Here is a 19,087-nt window from a genome sequence, read left to right as displayed (position 1 = left end):
TTGCAGCTCCTGTTGCCTAATCCTAGTCGGCGGCAGCCAGGTGGCGGCAGCCAGTTTGCGGCAGCAGTGCTTGTTTGCAGAGACAAGAGGTTCCAGCAAATCCTAGTCGGCGGCAGCCAGGTCGCGGCAGCCAGGCGGCGGCAGCCAGCAGTACGCGGCAGCCAGGTCTGTGTTTCGAGAGACAACAGGTAGTCCCAGCAAATCCTAGTCGGCGGCAGCCAGGTCGCGGCAGCCAGTTCGCGGCAGCAGGTACGGAGAGTTTCGAAGAGCAAGATATGTTCCAGCAAATCCTAGTCGGCGGCAGCCAGGTCGCGGCAGCTCAAGTTCACGGCAGCAGGTAGTACACAAACAGGGAGACAAGAGGTAGTTCCAGCAAATCCTAGTCGGCGGCAGCCACCCGCGCTTGCAGCGGGCTTTTCCCGGGGGCGCTGCCCCCGGACCCCCGCGCTACACCGTTGGGTACAGGTCGTCGTCGCCTTAAACGGATGTTGACGCCAAAAGCCCAGGCTGTCCCGACCCGTGGACTGGCCTGCACCCCAGGCGATACCGACCATGGAGGTGGTACGGGTCCAGTCCGCCCCCGTGCAGCCCGGTCGTGCGAGCAAGTCGGCTCCACGTACCGCTAGCACGGGGTCTACTAGAGCTACTCGGCCTGAGGCCGCGGCGGCGGCAGTGGCGGCCGACTACACGGTAAGGCATACGGACCTTGCAGAAAACCTTTTCCTTCTAAGCAGGGCTACACAATGACCCTATAGTGTGTGGGTGTTCCTGGCGAGTTGTGATGAGTAGAATTAGACTAGCCAATACTATTTTGAAGTTCATATATGAAAATACCAACTTGCCTATGTGCACGTCTCCGCCGCGGCGGCCCGGAGGCGGCCCGGCGGAGCAGTCAGAGCAGCACTGCGCCGGCCGGCGATCGACTCTCGACTATAGTACGGGCTCTATTGAATGGCCTCAAGGTGCTCTCTAGGGCTGCCCTATTCCGCTCGCCCGGCTACGTCGCCGGGCTTCGAAGGAAAAGGTTTCGCTCGGCACGGCGTCGGAGAGCAAACTTCGACGTTCGTCCTATAGTGGAAGCTGGACGCACGTAGGCAAGTGGCCCATGACCAGGCGGGCTGCTGCTCAGAATCTGGGCCGAGCGGAAGCTGGCGGGCCGGGGGCGTCGGGCGGGTGCGCGGCGGCACCCGTGCCACCGGGACGGGCCGTGGTGGCCCGTGTGGCGGCCGTGAAGGGCCGTTTGGTGCGCCCCGGCGGCCTCCTGCACGGCGGCCGCCGGGGCCGGTTTGGACTGTGCTTGGGGGGGTGGAGGGGTCCGGTGGCCGGTGTGATGGTCGTTTATCACCCTCCTATCACCCACTTACCGCCCCCGGCCGTGGGGGCCTCTCCAGACGCCGCCATTTATGATTTCAAAGGGTCCTGCCGACGCTCATCACAGTGCGGCGGAGGGGCCGGAGCCGGCGCCGCGGAGGACGAGGATGGCCGTGGCGGACCGGGACGAGCTCTGGGAGGTTCAGTGTCAGTGAGTATATTGTAGAGGTCACCCATGCGCACAATATCTTGACTGAGAGCTAAGCCAGGGGAGGCGATGCCGGGGCCGTACAGCAGCTTGATGATGCTGCGCCGGCGTGCGTCCCGCCGGCCGCCGGGGCCGGTTTGGACTGTGTTTGGGGGGGGGGAGGGGTCCGGTGGCCGGTGTGATGGTCGTTTATGGCCCTCCTATCACCCACTTACCACCCCCGGCCGTGGGGACCTCACCGGACGCCGCCATTCATGATTTCAAAGGGTCCTGCCGTCGCTCAGTCCGAATCACAGTGGGGCGGAGCCTACCCTGCATGCCTGCAAATTCGGACCACAATCCGTATTGTGCTAACTCACCCAGGGGGCTGTCCGTTTTCATTTTTTCATATTGTAAAACAACAGAGGTGGGAGAGTGAAATGGACCGCTCGAAGAGACGAAGAACGAGGGAGAGAGCAGTGTTTTTGCATGATGCGGCCCCGTTCAAGCCACAGTCAAGCCGCACCGAGCTCGCGCCTCTCTCCACGCCGCCGAGCCCCCCGCCGGGGCCCCCTCTCCCTCCCCGTCACGGCGCCTCGCCCGGCCCCAGCACGAGCAGCGGCGCGAGCGGTCCGACGTCAAACGCCTCACCGGTCTGCACGTCGACCAGCTGCAGGCCCGACACCGCGTGCACGCCCGGCTCGAGCGGCAGCAGCGAGAGCGTGAAGGGGAGGGAGGTCTGCGGCTTGAGGAGGCCGAGCGAGCGCGGCAGCGCGCCGGTCGCGACGATCGGCCGGTCGAGCGCCGCCTCGAGCCGCGCCGTCAGCTCGCGCGGCTTGGAGCTGGCGTTTGTGACGACGCAGCGCAGCTCGAAGGGCGCCTCCAGCTCGACCGCCTCGGGGGCGGACACGACGGCGACGTCGAGCGGCCTGCTCGGCGCCGACTTGCGGTGCACCAGGTTGGACTGCAGGTGCCCCGCCTCGCCCATCGCCCCCTTCCAGATCACCTCCATCCGGCCCAGCCCGCTCGCCGGCTTGCCGCCTGCGCTCGGTCGCGCGCGCGGCGTCAGGCGGTACATATACTGCTGCGTGTCGCCCGGCCGGAGGTACTCCATCGAGCCGAACGCCGGCACGGGGGCCGCGACCCCGCCGCCCTCCGCGCCGCCCTCCGCCGCGCCGCCCTCCGCCGCGCCGCCACCCGCCAGCTCGCCGGTGAGCGGCTCGGAGCTAAAGGCGGCGGCGGGAGAGAAGGCGACCGACTCGAGGAAGAGGAGGTGCGGCGTCGCGTTCTGCAGCTGCGTCTCGACCAGGATCTCGTCCGAGTGGCTGAGCGAGTGCGTCTTCGACTTCATCGAGAGCGGGTTCTGCACCGCAAACTTGAAAAACTTGCGGAAGGAGCGGCGCGTGCCCTCGCGGTCGCTGTACGAGGCGGAGCAGATCAGGATGTGGATCCCGACGTCGCGCAGCTCGTACCGGATGATCCGGTCGAGCGTCTGGCCGGCGGCCAGCCCCTCGGGCGGCGGCGGAGTGCCGTCGGCGCCCGCCGCCGCCGTGTTGGCGAGCGTCTCGCGCTGCACCTGCGTCTGCACCTCCACCTTGAGCGCGACCGCGCCGAGCTCAAAGCCGGCGACGTTTGCGAGCGAGATGTAGCACGAGAAGGTCTCGCCCAGGTAGATGTCGCCAAACGACTGCGGCAGCGCCATCCAGCCGGTCAGCAGGGCGCCGTCGTCGACGCCACCCGCGCCGCTCGACGAGGCCGCCGCGGAGACTGCAGCGCCCGGCAGCGGCGGCTGCTGCACAAAGGACGGCCGGCACAGCCGCATCACGCGGAGGGCGACCAGGGACTCCTCGGAGGAGGGCGGAGGCGGAGGAGGCTGAGACATCGCTAGGAAGTCTCCTAAGTGGAGAGAGGCGCCGCTCTACTAACAGCAAGCGGCAAAAAGAATTTTACTTCCGACGTCCGGGCATGCGCGGCGATGCGCCCTCCCCCCTCGCTTTTGCAAAATCCTGCAAAGGTGGGGACGTGTCTGTCCTCGACCCAGCCCTAGCTTGGGATGTCCGTTTTATTTATTTATTTTTATGCGCGGCGATGACAGCCCCTTCCCCTCCCCCCTCAAGGGCGAGGACACGCGCAGGCCGCACCTCTAGTGAGGCCCGCATAGTATGTGGGAGACTCGTGCCGCCGCCCCTGCCACCCCTGTGTCAGTGTGCCTGTGGTAGGAGAGACTGCCAGCGACAAGCTGGAGGCAGGTCGCTAGACTGAGATGAGACCGCCAGTGGATGTGGGCGTCCACCGCGCACCGCGCTGCGAGCCTGTCGTGTCCCTTGTCAGGAGCAGGAGAGCCCCACCTGTCCCCCTGATCGTTCTTCCAAAATCCTGCTCGTGCAGGTGGGGACCCTGTCCTCGTCCCATCCCTCGTTTGGCGTGTCTGTTTTCTTTCTTTCTTTCTGCGCGGCGATGCGCCCTCCCCCCTCGCTTTTGCAAAATCCTGCAAAGGTGGGGACGTGTCTGTCCTCGACCCAGCCCTAGCTTGGGATGTCCGTTGTATTTATTTATTTATTTATTGCGCTTTCTTTCTTGCCTCCAATTTGTCCGCGAGTGCTCCGCAGCAGCCTCGCTGTGGGCCAGAAGATCGGCCCGCGAGGTTGGTGCTAGTATGAGCCCGACCCAGGTCGTAGTGTTCTTGCTCCAAGCGCTCGCTCCGCTCGGCTCGGCTCCGCTCGGCTCCGCTCGGCTCAGTATCGGGCGTTGAGGGCGGCGGCGCAAAGCGGGTCTGGTGCGCCACGGCCACCACCCTTGCCGCCGCCCTTGCCGCCGCCCTTGCCACCCTTTGCCGCCTTGCCTCCGCCGCCGCCGGCGGTGGGAGCGGCCTGCTGGGCTAGCATGTTGTCCGTAGCTGTGGACGGGCACGTGGAAGGTCAATTCATGTTCGAACGGCCTCCGGGATTCAAACAAAAAATAGCCGGGGCCCTCTCGCAACCCCTCTGACCCCCCGGGACCCGCGTGCGTGGGCGTCGAAGAGGCGCTCTGAGTTCATGCTACCACGAAGCACACTGTGCTGCGTCGAAGCACCGGGCCCGAGTCCGTAAGTGATCTCTGGGAGAGAGAGAGAGAGTTTTTGTGATCTCTGTCAGCAGACAGGCAGCGTGCGTGTGTGTGTGTGAAAACCGCCAATGGCCGTTATCCGTTAGTGCGGACGTCGCCGCGGCTCGCCTCTGCCGCGGCGGCTGCTGCGCGCACGCGGCGGCGCCGCTCTCTCGCGAGACGGCTGGCGACGCGGCTCGCCGCCGACGTACGGTGCGCTCGTCCGACGGTCCGCGGCGTGGCGTGCGCGGCGCTGCGCGCCGCTCTGCGAGCGCTTCTGCGCCTGCACTGCCTGTCTCTGTTGCTGCTGGTGGTGGTGGTGCTGCTGCTGCTGGTGCAGATGCTGCTGCTGGCGCGGCGCGGCTCTGCGACTGGGCTCGACGCGCGCGTCGCGAGCGTCTGACGCGGCGGGCGGCGTCGGGCAGGTGCGCTTCTCTCTTGGGTGGTGGTGGTGGTGCTGCTGCTGCTGCTGGTGGTGCAGATGCTCCTGCTGGTGCGGCGCGGCTCTCCGACTCGACTCGGTGCGCGCGTCGCGGCTATCTGACGCGGCGGGCGGCGTCGCGGGCGGCAGCGGTGGCGGCTCGCGGGTGGAGGTGGAGGCTGGAGGCGTGGTGGACCTTTGAGTTTATTTATAATGGTCGAGTACGAGGACTGGGGGGTCAACAGGGAGGCAGGGGGCCAACCAGGCGACGGAGGACCGTGGGCCATCGCGGGGACTGCTGCGTACGGAGGGCGCGGCAGATAGATCCGGATGGTCTCACCCGGTGGGAGGCACCGAGGCGTCTGGGACGCTCAGCTCTACCTTAAGCTCCTGAGGGGCGCGTGGTTGTAACCACGTAGTAGGACTACAGCCCACCACAGACACCCTCCCCCACTCCTCACGTGTGTTCACACCCTCACCCTCTCCTCTCTCCTCTCTCTCTCTCTCTCTCCTCTCTCTCCTCTTGTCTGTGCTGTCTGCCTGACTCAGGCACTCAATCTGCCGATGCGTGATTGTGTGTGGGCTGCTCCGAGGGGGCCCTCTGTGCGATCCGACGGGTAGGGGGGCTGTGCCCGGGCGGTGTCCGGTGTGGAGTCCCCTTCTGATCCCGCCTGGGATGTTGGGTGTGAGGTTGTGGCGGCTTCGATCCCAAGGGGGGGAGCTGATCCCACTCAATAACCAACTCTCAGGGGCAGTAGGTGGGCGAGCTTCAGGCAAGCTCATCTCGATCGTCAAGACGTTGCTACGCGCGGTCTTCCGCGGGGGGAGCTGCGTCGACGGGTGCGGGACCGCGGCGCAGCCAGTGCCGCGGCGATGCCTCCGGCTGTTTGCGGCGGGCGGCTTGCTGCTCGCGGCGATGGCGAAAAACTCGTCTCGCCACACGCCAAGGGCTTATGCTCTGGCGAGACGTGAGGCGCATGCGCCCAGGAGGGGAGGGGGCATGTGTAACGACACTGCTAGAGATGCCTTTCGGGGCCCAGAGATAAAACTTCTGTGATGCCATGCGTGACCTAGTAGTGTCCCCAGCTATGGGCGTGTCCACGTTGGAGCCAGGTGTGGTGTGGGCGCGAGAATAGCTCCGCCGTTCATGGAGGCAACCGATGCGAGTCGACTGGTGTGTGTCGTCGTGGTTTCGTATCAAGAATACTCACTCACACGCAGCGTGCACCTCGATCCTGTACCGTGTTTGTTATGACCCCCCCCGATGAACACACCAGTGAGGGAGGGCGAGACGATCGAGGGGTCCCGTACCATGCGGAATCGACCCTATCCGGTGCTCAAGTGCTCAAGCAGACAGACAGAGTCCTCCTACGAGTCGCTGCTTGTCGTAGCGGTAAACGAAGGAGCCGCCGCTACTTGCCGCGCCGCACAAAAACAACAAATCGTTCCGCTCCCATGCACTAACAAGAAAAAGAAACAAAACGCAAAGGTCGCTTCCCGGACTTCACTTCACTTTCGGCTTCTGGCTTCCACAACCGGGTTCCGCAACCTGGGCGACAGAACCGCCTGCTTCTCGCCGCAAACCCGCCGCAGCCAGCCCGCCCCACTTCCTCACATGGCGGAGATCAAGCCGCGGGGCGCGGACGCCGCACCGCCCGGCTATTTCAGCCTCTGGTTCTCGGCCATCATGCCAACCAACAAGCTCGCGCACAAGCGCCGGCTCGAGGAGGAGGATCTCCCAGGGTGCGTGGGGCTGCGTCGCGCCCGTCCGTCGGCCGGAGCAGCCGGCCCGCACAGCCGCACCTCCACCGCGCCGCCGCGCCGCCACCTGCCGGCCGCCTGCCAGCCAGCCCGCTGACCGCTCCCCCGCCGCCCCGCCGCCGTCCGTCAGGCTCATGGAGACTGACAAAGTGGCGGCCGTCTACTCGTCGTTCCAGTCGAGCTACAAGGCGCGCCCTCCCAACGACGCGCCCGGCTTCGGGCGCCGCGCCTCAACCCCCCAGCCCTGCCCCCAGGCGACACCGCTCGCCGGGCGCGCGCTTCGCCCGGCGGTGCTGCGGCTGGCGGGCGTGAGCGCGGTGCTTTACGGCCTGTACGTCGGCTGCATCGTGGGAGGGCCGCTCATCCTGCGCCGCTTCCTCGAGCTCATCGTCGAGGAGCAGGCGTGCGACGCCCACGCCGGCAACGGCACCCTGCCCACCGAGTACGGCTTGAGCTGCGACGAGCGCTGGTTCGGGTACGTGCTCGCCGTCATCCTGCTCGTGACGCGGATCATCGGCTCCTTCTGCCTCTCGCACTCGGAGATGCTGATGACGCGCGCGGCGCTGCGCGCGCGCTCCGTGCTCATGACGGGCCTCTTCCGCAAGTGCCTCCGCCTCTCGGGCGCGCGCGAGCCGTCGACCGGCGAGCGCCAGCGACCCTTCTCGGATCCCTCTCGGAACCTTACTGCTAGGCGTGCACGAGTCGTCGACCGGCCAGATCCAGACGCTGATGGCCATCGACGCGGAGGTGGTGCTGATGGTTGCGCCGGTGGTCAACATGCTCTGGTCGGCGCCGGTCCAGTTCGTCATCTACCTCGTCCTGCTCGGCCTCCTCATCGGCAAGGCGCTCGGCGTCGGCATCGCCGTCATGGCCTTCTTCCTCTTCGTCATCTCGCCGCAGGCCAGCGCGCAAGGCCGGCGGCTCCGGCTCCGGCCAGCTCACCCCCGGCGCCCACCCTCGCCCTCGCCCCCGCCCCCGCGCGCAGGTCTCCAAGCGGCTGCTCAAGATCCGGCGCGAGCAGCTCAAGCTCACCGACCAGCGCGTCAAGGTGACCAACGAGCTCGTGCAGGGGATGCGCGTCGTCAAGCTCTGCGGCTGGGAGGAGTCGATGAAGAGCCGCCTCCTCGCCATCCGGTCCAAGGAGATGGTCAAGATCCGCGCGGGGCGGTACATCACCGCCCTCTTCTCCACGCTGCTCGCGACGCAGCTCCTCTTTGTCGCCGTCGGAACCTTTGGCTCGTACGTCGGATTCGGAGGCGCTCGCTCCGGGCCCGGAGGGAAAGGGGACCGCCGGGGCCCTCCCATGAGCCTCCTCGGCGCCGTCCTAGGCACGCTCACCGGCCCGAGCACGATGACTGCGCTCGCCTACCTGACGCAGCTTCGCTTCCCGCTCTCCTTCCTGCCCTTCATCGTCATCCAGACTCTCAACCTGCGCATCTCGCTCACCCGCGTGAACCGCTTCCTCAAAAACAAGGAGATTGGCCAAAAGACGCTCCTTCCCGCGCCCGCGCCGACGGCCGCCGACGAGGCCGCCGACGTGCTGCGCAAGGCGGCGTCGCCAGAGTCGTCGCCGCCGCCCTCGCCGCCGCCGCCCTCGCCGCCGCCCTCGCCGCCCGAGGTTCTCGAGACGCCGACCGAGGAGGGCTCCATCACGCCGCCCGAGGCTACGGCCGCGGCGGCGGCGCTGCGCGGCTCCTTCCTGTGGTCGGCGCCCGACTTGCCGCCGCCGCGCAAGGGCAAGGGCAAGGGCGGAGGCGCAAAGGGCGGCGGGCGCGGCGGCGGGCGCACGCGTGCGCTCTCGTGGAAGCGCTCCTCCGTCGGCTCCTCCGCCGGCGGCGCGGCGGCGGGCGGCGGCCGCGGCGGCGGCGTGGCTCGCTCCTCAACGTCGGCCGTGCGGCTGTCGAGCCTCCGCCGCGCGCTGCGGCGCCCGCCCCCCGTGCTGGAGGAGCCGACGCGCTCCCACCCAGTGGCGATGGGCGTGAAGGCGTCGCCGCTCGACATGATGGAGGACGCGCCGAGCAGCTCGCGCGCGCCCGCCAAGCCGACCCTGATCGACCTCGACGTCGAGCTCAAGCGCGGCGAGCTGACGATGCTCGCCGGCGCGGTGGGGTCGGGCAAGTCTTCGCTCCTCGTCGCGCTCCTCGGCGAGATGGAGTCGGACCGCGGCGCCTCCTTCTCGCTCGACGGCTCGGTGGCCTACGCGGCGCAGACGCCCTTCATCGCCTCGGACACGATGCGTAGGTCCATCGCCCCCCGCCCCCACTTCCCACCCCCGGGTATCCTCTGGCATCGAGGGGGAGGGGTGGTCCGGAAGAGGACCCCAGCACACCAAAGCCCGCCGCAACCGCCGCCCCTCCCCCGCCCAGTACCGCGCGCGCACTCCATCACCCCCCCCCCTCTCCCTCCCCCGCAGCAACATCCTGTTTGGCTCGCCGATGGACGAGGCGTGGTACGAGAAGGTGGTCGAGGCGTGCGCGCTGAGCGCCGACTTGGAGATCCTCGCGGGCGGCGACATGACGCAGATCGGCGAGAAGGGCATCAACGTCTCGGGAGGCCAAAAGGCGCGGATCGCGCTCGCACGCGCCGTCTACGCGAACGCGGACATCTACCTGCTCGACGACCCGCTCTCCGCCGTCGACGCGCACGTGGGCAAGCACCTCTTCCAGCGGGTCCTCGGGCCGCACGGCCTGCTCGCCGGCAAGACGCGGCTGCTCGTGACGCACCAGACGCAGTACCTGCCAGCCGCGGACGAGGTCCTCCTCATGGAGGCGGGAGGCATCCTCGCGCGCGGGGCGTACGCCGAGCTGCGCGCCTCGGCGGTGACGTCCGCCCTGCCCGCCCTCGCCGGGCTCGAGGAGGACCTGCAGCTCGACGCCGCGCCGGATAGCGAGCCGGACGCGTCGGAGGGCGGCGGCGAGGCGGGCGGCGCGGACGTCGGCGAGGCGGACGGCGCGGACGGCGGCGAGGCGGGCGGCGCGGACGGCGGCGAGGCGGACGGCGCGGGCGCAAAGGGCGAGCGGCCTTCGCTCAGCGAGCAGACGATCGGCCTGCGCGAGCGGACGGTGGTCGAGATCGGCGACGCGAGGAAGGACGACGCCGGCGCTCACCTGAGCACGCTGGAGGAGCGGCAGACGGGCTCGATCTCGTCCGCAGTGTGGCGCGCGTACATCGCCGCGGGGGGCGGGCGGGGCCTCGTCCTCATCGCAGCCGTCATGTGCTGCGTCGACCGCGCGCTCGTCACGATGACCGACATCTGGCTGACGTACTGGATCGAGGCGAAATGGGACCGGCACCCCGACGACATCGACTTTTGGATCCCGATCTACGTCGCGTTTGCCTTTTGCGCCTCGATCGCCGTCTACGGCCGCTCGGTCTTCGTGCTGGTCGTGATCGGCTGCCGCGCCGCGGCGAGGCTGCAGGTCCAGCTGCTCGACACGATGCTGCGCGCGCCGACCTCCTTCTTCGAGACGACTCCCTCCGGGCGGATCCTGAACCGCTTCACCTCCGACACGGAGATGTGCGACAACACCGTGCTGATGAACCTGCAGCAGTGGATCAACTGCATCATGCCCATCGCCTCGACCATCGTCGTGGTCTCCGTGGTGAACCCGATCTTCGTGCCGTGGCTCCTCGTCCTGTGCGTGCTGTACGTCTGCCTCTACCGCTTTTTTGTAAAGGGGGGGCGGGACATCAAGGGCTTTATCCAGGGGAGCCCCCAGGGGGCCCCTTTACGAAAACCAGGACCCTTCCCCTTAGAATTTCCCCCCCCCCCCCCCCCCCCCTCCCCCCGCCCCGCCCCGCCTCCACCAGGTGTCGCGCTCCCCGATCTACTCGCAGTTCTCCGAGACGCTCTCCGGCCTCACCACCATCCGCTCCTACGGCGCGGAGCGCCGCTTCGAGGCGGACGCGGAGCGGCTCGTCAACCGCAACACGCGCTCCGCCTACGCGCAGTACCTGCTCCAAGCCTGGGTCTCCCTCTTCCTCGACATGATGGCGTCCTCCATCGTGTTTTGCGCCGCGCTGCTGCCGCTGGTCGCCCTCGAGCTCGGCTGGACCATCGAGGTCGCACTCGTCGGCCTCTCCCTCACCTACACCTTCGAGCTCTCGCAGTTCCTCAAGCACGCGACGCGGATGACGCTCGAGCTCCAAAAGTCCTTCGCCGGCACCGCGCGGGCTCGCGGCGGTCGCCCGCCCCACACCTCTGTCCGACCCCCCGGCCCGGCTGCTCCCCAGGCATCGAGCGCATCGTCGAGTACATCCGCCACGTCCCGGCGGAGCGGCAGGGCGGCGACGCGCCGCCCGCCGCCAGCTGGCCCTCTGCGGGCGTCATCGTCGTCACCAATCTCACCGTCCGCTACCGGCCGGAGCTGCCGCCGGCGCTGCGGGGCGTGAGCTGCGCGATCCCCGCAAAGGCAAAGGTGGGCGTCGTCGGCCGCACGGGCAGCGGCAAGTCCACCTTCCTCTCGACCGTCTGGCGCGCCGCGCGCCAGAGGGTGGGCGAGCAGCGGCGCCCGTGCCGTAACCCCTTTCCCCTCGGCGGACGGTAGGCGCCTCATCGAGGCGGAGGGGGGCGCGGACGGGCGTGGGCTCGGCGCGATCCAGATCGACGGCGTCGACATCTCGCGCCTCAACCTCTCGCAGCTCCGCTCGCGGCTGGCAATCATCCCGCAGGACCCGGTGCTCTTCAACGACACGGTGCGGTACAACCTCGACCCTTTCGGCACCGCCGACGACGACGAGCTCGAGCGCGTGCTCGAGCTGGTGCAGCTGGCCGACGCGATCCGCGCCGTCGAGGGCGGCCTCGACCACAAGGTGTCCGAGGGCGGCGCAAACTTCTCCGTCGGCCAGCGCCAGCTGCTCTGCCTCGCGCGCGCCACGCTGCGCCGCTCCTCTGTGCTCGCGCTCGACGAGGCGACCGCCTCGATCGACAACGAGACGGACGCGGTGCTGCAGACGGCGATCCGGCAGATGTTCGCCGAGTGCACGGTCCTCACGATCGCGCACCGCCTCCACACCATCATGGACTCGTCGCACGTGATGCTCTTCGACGCGGGCGCCCTGGCCGAGTTCGACGACCCGCACCGCCTGCTGTCCGACCCCGCCTCCTCATTCTCGCAGCTGGTCGACAAGACCGGCTCCGCTGCGCCGCAGCTTCGCCAGATGGCGCGAGCGGCGCACGAGGCGCGCGCCGGCGGGAGGTCGCGCTTGGCTGGCCTCGACACGGACGGCGACGGCGTCGTGGACGTCACGGAGCTCGCCGCGCTCACCGGCGGCGACGCTGCGGCGGCGCGCCTGGCGGCGCTCGACAGCAACCAGGACGGCGTGCTCGACGAGAGCGAACTGAAGTCCACAAGGTCGGCCATCGGCGCCGCTTCGCGCTTGTGATGGAGTGGACGGTTGCGGGCAGGAGGCTGGCGCAGCCGGCGTGGTGGCTGCGAGGTGGGCGAGCCGGACTCTTACTTGCCAGCAGAGGGCGCCCGCCTGGAGATGTGGTGGTGTCGGCTCGTGGTGTTTGGAGAGAAAGCACAGAAAGGGGCACATGACTGTCGAGACAGTGCGGGGATATTATTATCGTGGTTTGTAAAAGCGACAAGAGAGAGAGTCTCAAGAGACAAGACTCATCAGACACGGTCGCCGGTCGGTCCTTCGGAGTTGCCCTCGTGCGCCGTCGCGGCGAGACATCATACTCTACACGCACACACTCTCTTGGTCGGCGCCCTATCACGCCCCCCCCCCTGCGCTATCGCGTGGTCTCCGGCAGCACCTCCGCGACTTGATCGAGCGACAGGCCGTGCAACGACGAAAAGGAGCGATGCACGTCCGAGCCGCCACTAATGCTCGGGTCAATCTCGCAGAGCTCGGACGTCTTCTGCTGCACCGAGCGGTGCAGCGCAGCGATCTCGCCCTCGAGCCTCTCTTGGTCTTTCTCCACCATCGTCCTCGTCTTGCCGTGCGGCCGCCGCACGAACGTGTCGCCGAGGCACACCCAATGCTTGGTCGCCGCCGCCGCCGCCGCCCCTTGCCGCTCCACCCTCCGCAGACTCGCCATGGCCTGAGGGCGGAGAGACGAAGGGTGTGGGAGCGGACGCGGGATCGCACGGCGGGGCGCGGGGCGAGGAGGGGCGGACCTCTCGCGTGTGCTGGCGCCGCGCGTCCAGCTCGACCATCTGCCGCCGCTCAGCGAGCACTTCCTCCGCGAGCCGCTCGACTCGCGTCACCCGCGACAGCACCGCGCTCGCCGACGCCTGCGCCGCGGCCGGCGGCGAGGGCCTCGCTGCCGCCGTCGCGTCCGAAGGCGCCCCGACCGCGGCCGGAGGCTGCCTGCGGCCGCCGGCGGGAGAGCTCTCGCGCTCGTCGCCTGACTCCTCGCTGTCGTCGTCCGAGTCCGACGACGCCCCAATGTGATCCCACTTTGAGTAGTCCATTCTCGAACGAGGCTGACGCACTGGGCTGCGCTGTCCGAACGATGTACTTCCTGCGGAGGCGCGAACCCCGTCCGAGGCGCAGAAAGAAGCCGGGCGCTGCGAGCGGGGCGGGGTGAGAGAGAGAGAGAGAGAGAGAGAGAGAGAGAGAGACCAACCGCCAATGGCCGTTATCCGTTAGTGCGGACGTCGCCGCGGCTCGCCTCTGCCGCGGCGGCTGCTGCGCGCACGCGGCGGCGCCGCTCTCTCGCGAGACGGCTGGCGACGCGGCTCGCCGCCGACGTACGGTGCGCTCGTCCGACGGTCCGCGGCGTGGCGTGCGCGGCGCTGAGCGCCGCTCTGCGAGCGCCTCTGCGCCTGCACTGCCTGTCTCTGTTGATGCTGGTGGTGGTGGTGGTGCTGCTGCTGGTGCCGATGCTGCTGCTGGCGCGGCGCGGCTGTGCGACTGGGCTCGACGCGCGCGTCGCGAGCGTCTGACGCGGCGGGCGGCGTCGGGCAGGTGCGCTTCTCTCTCGGGTGGTGGTGGTGGTGCTGCTGCTGCTGCTGGTGGTGCAGATGCTGCTGCTGGTGCGGTGCGGCTCTCCGACTCGACTCGGTGCGCGCGTCGCGGCTATCTGACGCGGCGGGCGGCGTCGCGGGCGGCAGCGGTGGCGGCTCGCGGGTGGAGGTGGAGGCTGGAGGCTGGAGGCTGTGTGGTGGACCTTTGACTAACTCTCACCCGCCGCCGCTCCGACGGTGAAGCGGCGGGGATCGTCAGCGGATCGACGACTAGTTCGTGCTCGGGCTGCCTCGCAGTCAACACGTCGTGCGACAGGCTGTCTAAGCCTGGCGCCGACCCGGTGTTTTGACACCCAAACACTCTCTACCTTAGCTCCTGAGGGGCGCGTGGTTCTAACCACGTTAGTATGACTACAGCCCACTACAGACACCCTCCCTCTCCACACACGTGTGCACACACCCTCACCCTCTCCTCTCTCTCTCTCCTCTCTCTCTCTCCTCTCCTTGTCTGTGCTGTCTGCCTGACTCAGGCACTCAATCTGCCGATGCGTGATTGTGTGTGGGCTGCTCCGAGGGGGCCCTCTGTGCGATCCGACGGGTAGGGGGGCTGTGCCCGGGCGGTGTCCGGTGTGGAGTCCCCTTCTGATCCCGCCTGTGATGTTGGGTGTGAGGTCGTGGAAGCTGTGATCCCAAGGGGGGGAGCTGATCCCACTCAATAACCAACTCTCAGGGGCAGTAGGTGGGCGAGCTTCAGGCACGCTCATCTCGATCGTCAAGACGTTGCTACGCGCGGCCTTCCGCGGGGGGAGCTGCGTCGACGGGTGCGGGACCGCGGCGCAGCCAGTGCCGCGGCGAGGCCTCCGGCTGTTTGCGGCGGGCGGCTTGCTGCTCGCTGCATGGCGAAAAACTCGTCTCGCCACACACCAAGGGCGTATGCTCTGGCGAGACGTGAGGCGCATGCGCCCAGGAGGGGAGGGGGCATGTGTAACGACACTGCTAGAGATGCCTTTCGGGGCCCAGAGATAAAACTTCTGTGATGCCATGCGTGACCTAGTAGTGTCCCCAGCTATGGGCGTGTCCACGTTGGAGCCAGGTGTGGTGTGGGCGCGAGAATAGCTCCGCCGTTCATGGAGGCAACCGATGCGAGTCGACTGGTGTGTGTCGTCGTGGTTTCGTATCAAGAATTCTCTCTCTCTCTCTCGGGGCGGGGTGCGAAATGCCTCTGAGTTCGTGCGTCGCCCATCTGGAGATGCCCGCCCTATTTATTTTATAGACACTAGGCACGGGATTGGCGCGCACTCGGTTACTGGACCGTCACGTGTTCAACGACGTTGAACAGTGTTCAACCACGAGTGCACTATAACCCACGAAACCCGAAAAGAAAACGTGTACCCCTTCGAGTGTATCTCGAGTGTTGCTATGGAGCGTCCGTTTCAACACGCGCTCGCGCGCTCGCGTCTGCTGGCGCCCAGAGAACATGTTGCACCACATGCTCCCGGCGGAGCCCAACTGCTTGCACTCGACAAGGCAGTCCATCCACTCGCGGCAGCTGAAGTCGAACTTCCACTCGATGCGGCTCGCGCCGGATTGTGAGCTCGGCGAGCGAGGTCGGAGAGCGACCTCCAGTTGGCCCAAGCCGCACGCCACTGAGGCAGAGCGGCCGTGCGCGTACGACGCCGTACGCGCACGGCCACTCTGCACCGACCGCAGCGCTGCAATTGCGACCGCAGTGGCTCAGCTCAGCCAGGGCTCGCTCGCCCGAGCTCGGAGCCGCCGGCGGTCATGGGCAGCAACAAAGGTTTGACGCGTCGCTCGGTGCAGGAGGGCAATGCAGTGGAGGTGCAGTGGCCGTCCGGCGCGCGCGCGATGGGCTGCAGCTTCATTGGCAGCTACCAGAGCGCGTCTGGAGCGCTGCCATTGTGTGACCCACGTGCAAGCGGCGGTTCCGGCCTGTTCCGCGCCTCTTTTTACGCCTTTCATTGGAGAGGGGGGGGCGAGGTCTCATCAACTTCGAAACCGCCTTTGAAAGGGGGCAAATGCGTCCGTCCCTGAGACGGTTGGAAAGGGGGTGGTTTCACTGCGGCGCGAGAGATGGTGTGTTTGACTCGCTCGGTGCCGCGAGCGAGAGGGGAGGGCGAGACGCCGCGCTGGGTATTAATCAGAGTGTTAGTCAAATAATCCTCGCACACCACGACTCGCGCATAAACCACGACTCGACCCACAGGGAGAGTGCGTGCGCTGCGACGGACCCAGCCGGCACGGCACCGGCAGTGCGGACACAGTGCGAGTTGCGATGACTACCGACGCACAAGCACACCACGCGACGTAGTCTGCAACACCGCGCGGCTGGACACCACACACTTCACCGGTAGGACTCACTGGGTCGGACACGCGCGCCGTGCAGCGGCAACCGAAGATACCGAGAAGCCCGCCCGAAGCTCCGAACCATGTGCTGTGGTCGCTGCCACGCCACCTGCGCGGCCGGCCCGGGCGCAGGCCGTGACTGATCGCGGCGGCAGCGCCGCGCGCCCTCGTGCCGCGGTGCGCGCCGCTCGCGCCGCGCCAAGGGAGGTCTTCAGCCTGCGGCGCGCTCACCCGCAGCTCGCTGCCGGGCGTGCCCATAAAAATGCGCCGCCTCTGGACGTCTCTGCCGCCTCCAAGGCGACCGACGCCACGAGTGATATGCGCGACGCCACCGTGAGACGTCTGGATGGCTCTCTGCGACCTCAAGGCCAGCCTAGCCGCCCGCCGTGAGCGCCAAAAAAGCGTCAACCGCGCAACCGCGCAACCGAGAGAGAGCCGCCGAGACGCTTCAGCGACCCGCCAGGAGCCGGGCCGAGGCCTGTCTGAAGCCGCATGCCGCTCGAGTCGGTCGCCCGGCGCACCGTGGGAGGCGCCCGTCGAAGCCAAAGCTGTGCTGGGGACACGGCCGGATCAGCCTCGTAGGCTGTGGACAGCTGAACGCTGCTCGCCAGGCTCGCCCCAGCATCCTCGGCTAGACAAAAACCCCGAAGAGGCGAGTACCTCGCCAGTCGAGCACTAGCTTCCCGCATGAGGCTCCGCCACCGTCCCCACCCGGACGAGACCCGCATCAGCGTGCGCGAGACCGACCGGCGCAAGCGGCGACGATTTGACGGCCGCCTTCGCGGCTGGCGCTTGGCTTGCGGGGCTGCTCTTTTGGTGTGCACGGCGGCCGTCCTCAGTGCCGAGAGGCCTGTGCTCGCGCTGCAAAGAATCCTTGGCCACCCGCAATCGTGGCTGATTGACAAGATCAACCCGCGCATTGAGCGTGGCTACGAGGTCGCCGCTGTGCCGGTGGCGCCGCAGCGGACGCTCTCAGAGTTTGTGGACTCGAACCCGCCGGCCCGGTTTTTTTCCGGCCGTGGTGGTTCGATTGGGGAGGGGGGGCTCGAGGACTTCATCATCTTTGGCCCCACCCGCTTTGCGCGCCTGCCGGCACGGATTGAGGCCGCTGCCGCCCAGCAAATGCGCCCGATTCTCGAAGCCTTTTGCGACTGCGCACTGGCGCCGTCGCCCAGAGTGCATGGGCTGCGTACCTACTTGCCAGGCGCGACGCTCGCGGCGCACCTCGACTGGCCCGACGCCTGGGTCGTCTCCGCGACCCTCTGCGTGCGCCGCAACGCGTCATTGCCGCCGTGGCCAGTGGCGCTGCACGGACGTGGCGTGCCTCGCGGCGGCACCGCCGTCGCTCTACGTGAGGGCGAGGCGCTCTTATACGAAGGGTCGCGGCTGTGGCACGGCCGACCCCAGCCGCTCTCGGGCGAGTACACGGGCCTCTTTGTCGGCTTCGTGCCGCTCGACTATCCCGCGCACGCCGGGCTGGCCACGCGAGCCATCCATGCGGCTGTCCGGGTGGTCAAGGCGGCGGCGTTCCGGCGGTATCGTGGCCACTGACGGTCGTTAGTTACTTAGGAAGGCGAAGAACAGCCAGGCTCGAACTGGACACGGTAAAGAAAGAAAGAAAACAGGCAGGCCAAGGGAGGGATGGCAGTGCTCGTTTTTCTTTTCACGACCCTAGGTTAGCTGTGTGAGAAGCCGCTCGACGCCTCTCGGAGCTGGGCTACGGGCGGCTGCCGGTGCGACCGGACGGGACGGTCGAGGACTGGGCGGCGGGCATCCGCAGGTCGTGGGCGGTCGGCGAGATCGGCGCGCAGCGGGCGCTCGAGGCGTTTGTGAGCGGCGGCATCCAGCGCTTCGAGGGCCGCGAGCGGTTCCGCGCCGACCAGGCAAACACAGCGACAATCTCGCCGCACCTGCGCTTCGGAGAGCTCTCCGCTCGGGCGGTGCTGCACTCGGTGCGCGAGCGAGCGAGCGCGCCCACCTTTCTCCGCCGGCTCGCCTGGCGCGACCTGGCGTACTGGGCGCTCTGGCGCTTCCCCCACCTGCCCAGCCGCCCCTTCCGGCCGTGGTTCGAGGCGCAGGCGTGGAGCTCCGACCAGCCGGCGCTCGAGGCGTGGCAGGCGGGCGCCACGGGCTTCCCGCTGGTGGACGCCGCGATGGCGCAGCTGTGGGCGACGGGCTGGATGCCAAACTACATGCGCCACGTCGTCGCCGGCTTCCTGGTCGCACTCCACCAACGTCTGTAGGAAGTCCCCCACCTGCGGAGACTGCGGAGGCGCGCGCCCTGATGTCATGGCTCAGCTGTGGGTTCGGGGTCCACGGCGCTCAGGGGTTGTTGGGAGCTCGAGATACGAGCTCGTAACAGACCGCCTGGATGATAAGATATTTTCACCTTGACTTTGTGGAGTACAGGCGCGGGGGGCGTGTGGTTGAGACTCGGCTCGTGAGCCCCGCAGACTCTCGCCTGCCAACCCCGAAGGGGCTGCCGTCCACCCGTCGCTGCCCAGGCCGGGGGAGGGGGGGAGACCTTCTGTTCCTCGCGGAACGGGAGTAGGCCCCTCCTTGCCCGGTCAGGAAGCAGGGCGGTGGTCGTGCCATCGTCGCTTCGAACACACACACACACGCCGCTTTCGTCGCCGGCGCGCGACAGGCTCCCGTCGGCCGGACTGCCCTCGGCGAGTGGGTGTCGCGAACCAAAGCGACACGCACTCGAGGGTAGTGCCGACGGGACGCGGCCCGAGGGCGACTCTCGCGAAGGCACGGCTGGCAACCGTGGCGCGGGGCTCGCGTTCGACAAGACCGGGATCGCTCTACCGGCAAACCTCTCGCTGACATGCGCGCCCCGTCGAGCTGACGGCGGGCGCGCTGAGGTCGCACGCCAAGCCCAGTTATATGCCAATGGCATGCGATCAAGAATCGGCTCACGCGCCTCTACTCGCATACGCTCACCCATAGAATTGTCACCACCCGTGAGTGCGAGATAGGGCTAGCGGCTGGCGGCTAGCCCCTGAGGAGAGTGACCATAGACACCCCACACGACCC

General features: G+C 67.8%; 5 protein-coding genes across 5 annotated transcripts; 3 read left to right on the top strand and 2 right to left on the bottom strand.

The window, feature by feature from the left end:
* Nucleotides 1-2,108: 2,108 nt before the first annotated feature.
* Nucleotides 2,109-3,362, bottom strand: EMIHUDRAFT_42930 (hypothetical protein; the record flags this gene model as incomplete). Its single annotated transcript, XM_005786087.1, has 1 exon — nucleotides 2,109-3,362. A coding segment is annotated over one exon (1,254 nt), but the record flags the coding sequence as incomplete, so codon positions are not given.
* Nucleotides 3,363-6,618: 3,256 nt separating this feature from the next.
* EMIHUDRAFT_467753 (hypothetical protein) lies at nucleotides 6,619-12,364 on the top strand (the record flags this gene model as incomplete). The annotated part of the gene is made up of 8 exons (XM_005786086.1): nucleotides 6,619-6,746; nucleotides 6,895-7,368; nucleotides 7,418-7,649; nucleotides 7,750-9,005; nucleotides 9,178-10,435; nucleotides 10,575-10,947; nucleotides 10,998-11,277; nucleotides 11,312-12,364. The coding sequence occupies 8 exons, from the start codon at nucleotides 6,619-6,621 to the stop codon at nucleotides 12,147-12,149; spliced, it is 4,839 nt and encodes a 1,612-aa protein (XP_005786143.1). The 3' UTR covers nucleotides 12,150-12,364.
* Nucleotides 12,365-12,504: 140 nt separating this feature from the next.
* Nucleotides 12,505-13,189, bottom strand: EMIHUDRAFT_229461 (hypothetical protein; the record flags this gene model as incomplete). The annotated part of the gene is made up of 3 exons (XM_005786085.1): nucleotides 12,505-12,708; nucleotides 12,796-12,816; nucleotides 12,893-13,189. 3 exons carry the CDS (start codon nucleotides 13,187-13,189, stop codon nucleotides 12,505-12,507), a joined length of 522 nt encoding a protein of 173 aa, XP_005786142.1.
* A 1,984-nt stretch (nucleotides 13,190-15,173) lies between these two features.
* On the top strand, nucleotides 15,174-15,609 carry EMIHUDRAFT_229460 (hypothetical protein; the record flags this gene model as incomplete). The annotated part of the gene is made up of 2 exons (XM_005786084.1): nucleotides 15,174-15,291; nucleotides 15,395-15,609. The coding sequence occupies 2 exons, from the start codon at nucleotides 15,174-15,176 to the stop codon at nucleotides 15,607-15,609; spliced, it is 333 nt and encodes a 110-aa protein (XP_005786141.1).
* Nucleotides 15,610-16,626: 1,017 nt separating this feature from the next.
* Nucleotides 16,627-17,634, top strand: EMIHUDRAFT_363847 (hypothetical protein). The gene has a single exon (XM_005786083.1). It carries the CDS (start codon nucleotides 17,171-17,173, stop codon nucleotides 17,597-17,599), a length of 429 nt encoding a protein of 142 aa, XP_005786140.1. The 5' UTR covers nucleotides 16,627-17,170; the 3' UTR covers nucleotides 17,600-17,634.
* Nucleotides 17,635-19,087: the final 1,453 nt, after the last annotated feature.

This window comes from Emiliania huxleyi (genome assembly GCF_000372725.1).
Source record: "Emiliania huxleyi CCMP1516 chromosome Unknown EMIHUscaffold_155, whole genome shotgun sequence".
NCBI classification, from domain to species: domain Eukaryota; phylum Haptophyta; order Isochrysidales; family Noelaerhabdaceae; genus Emiliania; species Emiliania huxleyi.
The sequence above is the reverse complement of the archived record's forward strand: the minus strand, read 5'-3'. Positions and strand labels throughout refer to the sequence as shown.